Source organism: Echinops telfairi, unplaced genomic scaffold (genome assembly GCF_000313985.2).
Source record: "Echinops telfairi isolate 266 unplaced genomic scaffold, ASM31398v2 ScPeMD7_7417;HRSCAF=8455, whole genome shotgun sequence".
NCBI classification, from domain to species: domain Eukaryota; kingdom Metazoa; phylum Chordata; class Mammalia; order Afrosoricida; family Tenrecidae; genus Echinops; species Echinops telfairi.
In genome coordinates this window covers 1,315,867-1,317,174 of record NW_022111317.1, presented here as the reverse complement: position 1 = coordinate 1,317,174, position 1,308 = coordinate 1,315,867, and the positions used below count along the sequence as shown (strand labels likewise).

The window sequence follows — 1,308 nt, the reverse complement described above, 5'->3', positions numbered from 1 at the left end:
GCGAGAGCCCAGGGAGCCGGCCCCACCCTCCCGCTAGCCCTGATCCTGCCTGTCCCTTTAGACTTTGCTTTTTGGTGGATATTTATCCGGCTGCAGTATTAGTATGCGTAATCCGGTAAATCCCAAGCCCAGCTCACTACCATGGAGGCCGTGCCAACCCCTGTCCACCCCAGAGGACCGGGTGGCAGTGCCCTGTGGGTCTGGGCGGGGAGTAGAAAGCCCAGTCTTTCTCCCACAGAGCGGCTGGCAGTTTCAAACTGCCGACCAGAGTGTAGCCACTCCGCGACCAGGCTCCTGACCCGTAACTGACAGCACAGGAAACCCACGTTTCCTCGGCTCTCATCGTTACTGTGAGGCGTGGGACAGCTTACATGGGGGCGGGGGGGCGGGGGGCACGTGGTGTGGCCCGACGATGTTTGGGTTGTCCTGAAGTGTTGGCCTTAGAGAATCCGGTACCCCAGAGGTGACCCAAGGGTTTGAACCTCTCCCCTCGCTTCCTGTCCCCTCACAAGGAAGACTTCAGCCGGACGCAGCCGTGAGACCAGAGTGGGGGGAAAGGTGGGCCACGAGGAAGCTTATGGAGGCGGTGCTCGGGGTGCTGCCCCAAGGAGGGTGCTCCCCCTTCCAGTGGGTGCCTGCTCCCCACAATCCAAGGACACTGAAAAGGAACAGATCGGCGTCCCTGCAGGAGGCCCACACGGCTGCTTTCACGCAGTGTCCTCGGGAGAGGGCAGGCCCAGAGAGACAGGGGCCCTGCCCTCAGAAGGCGCGGACCTGGGGCGGGTACAGCAGCCCCCCGTTTTGGCCCGGGTGCTCTGCAAAGGCTTTGGTGTGTTCACAGTGTTGCGTTTGGACTCCATGTGGGGTGTGACTTAGTTTCCCCCCGGCTGGGAAGAATTGCCCTCCAACGGCCCAGTGGGGTGGAAATCCGCCAGATGCGTGGCGAGGGAAAGGCCCGGGGGTCCACGCCCAGGAATGGCAGCCAGGGCCGCCATGATCAGAGAGCAGCCGCCCCTGGAAAGACGCAGCGTGGGCCGCCTGTGGGCAGCTCCGGTCAGCCCTGCGGGGCCACCACAAGACAGGCTTGATGGTACAGTCAGCACCTGTTGACCCCTGTGCTCAGCGTCACTCTGGGTCGCAGTGAGCCGTGATCGCTGAGCTGTCACCCCAGCGCAGGCTCCTGCCCTGACCAACCCCCTGCGTCTCCCCAGACTACTCCAGCGGCTTTGGCGGCAAGTACGGCCTGCAGGCAGACCGCGTGGACAAGAGCGCCGTGGGCTTCGAGTACCAGGGCAAGACGGAGAAGCA

The 1,308-nt window shown here is 63.5% G+C and overlaps 1 protein-coding gene across 1 annotated transcript in view; it reads left to right on the top strand.

The window, feature by feature from the left end:
* CTTN (cortactin) overlaps positions 1 to 1,308 on the top strand; it is a 29,276-nt gene that overhangs the window by 17,130 nt on the left and 10,838 nt on the right. Inside the window, exon 7 of the mRNA XM_045297138.1 lies at positions 1,190 to 1,308. Within this exon, the coding sequence (XP_045153073.1) occupies positions 1,190 to 1,308 (119 nt within the window). The remainder of the gene's footprint in view (positions 1 to 1,189) is intronic.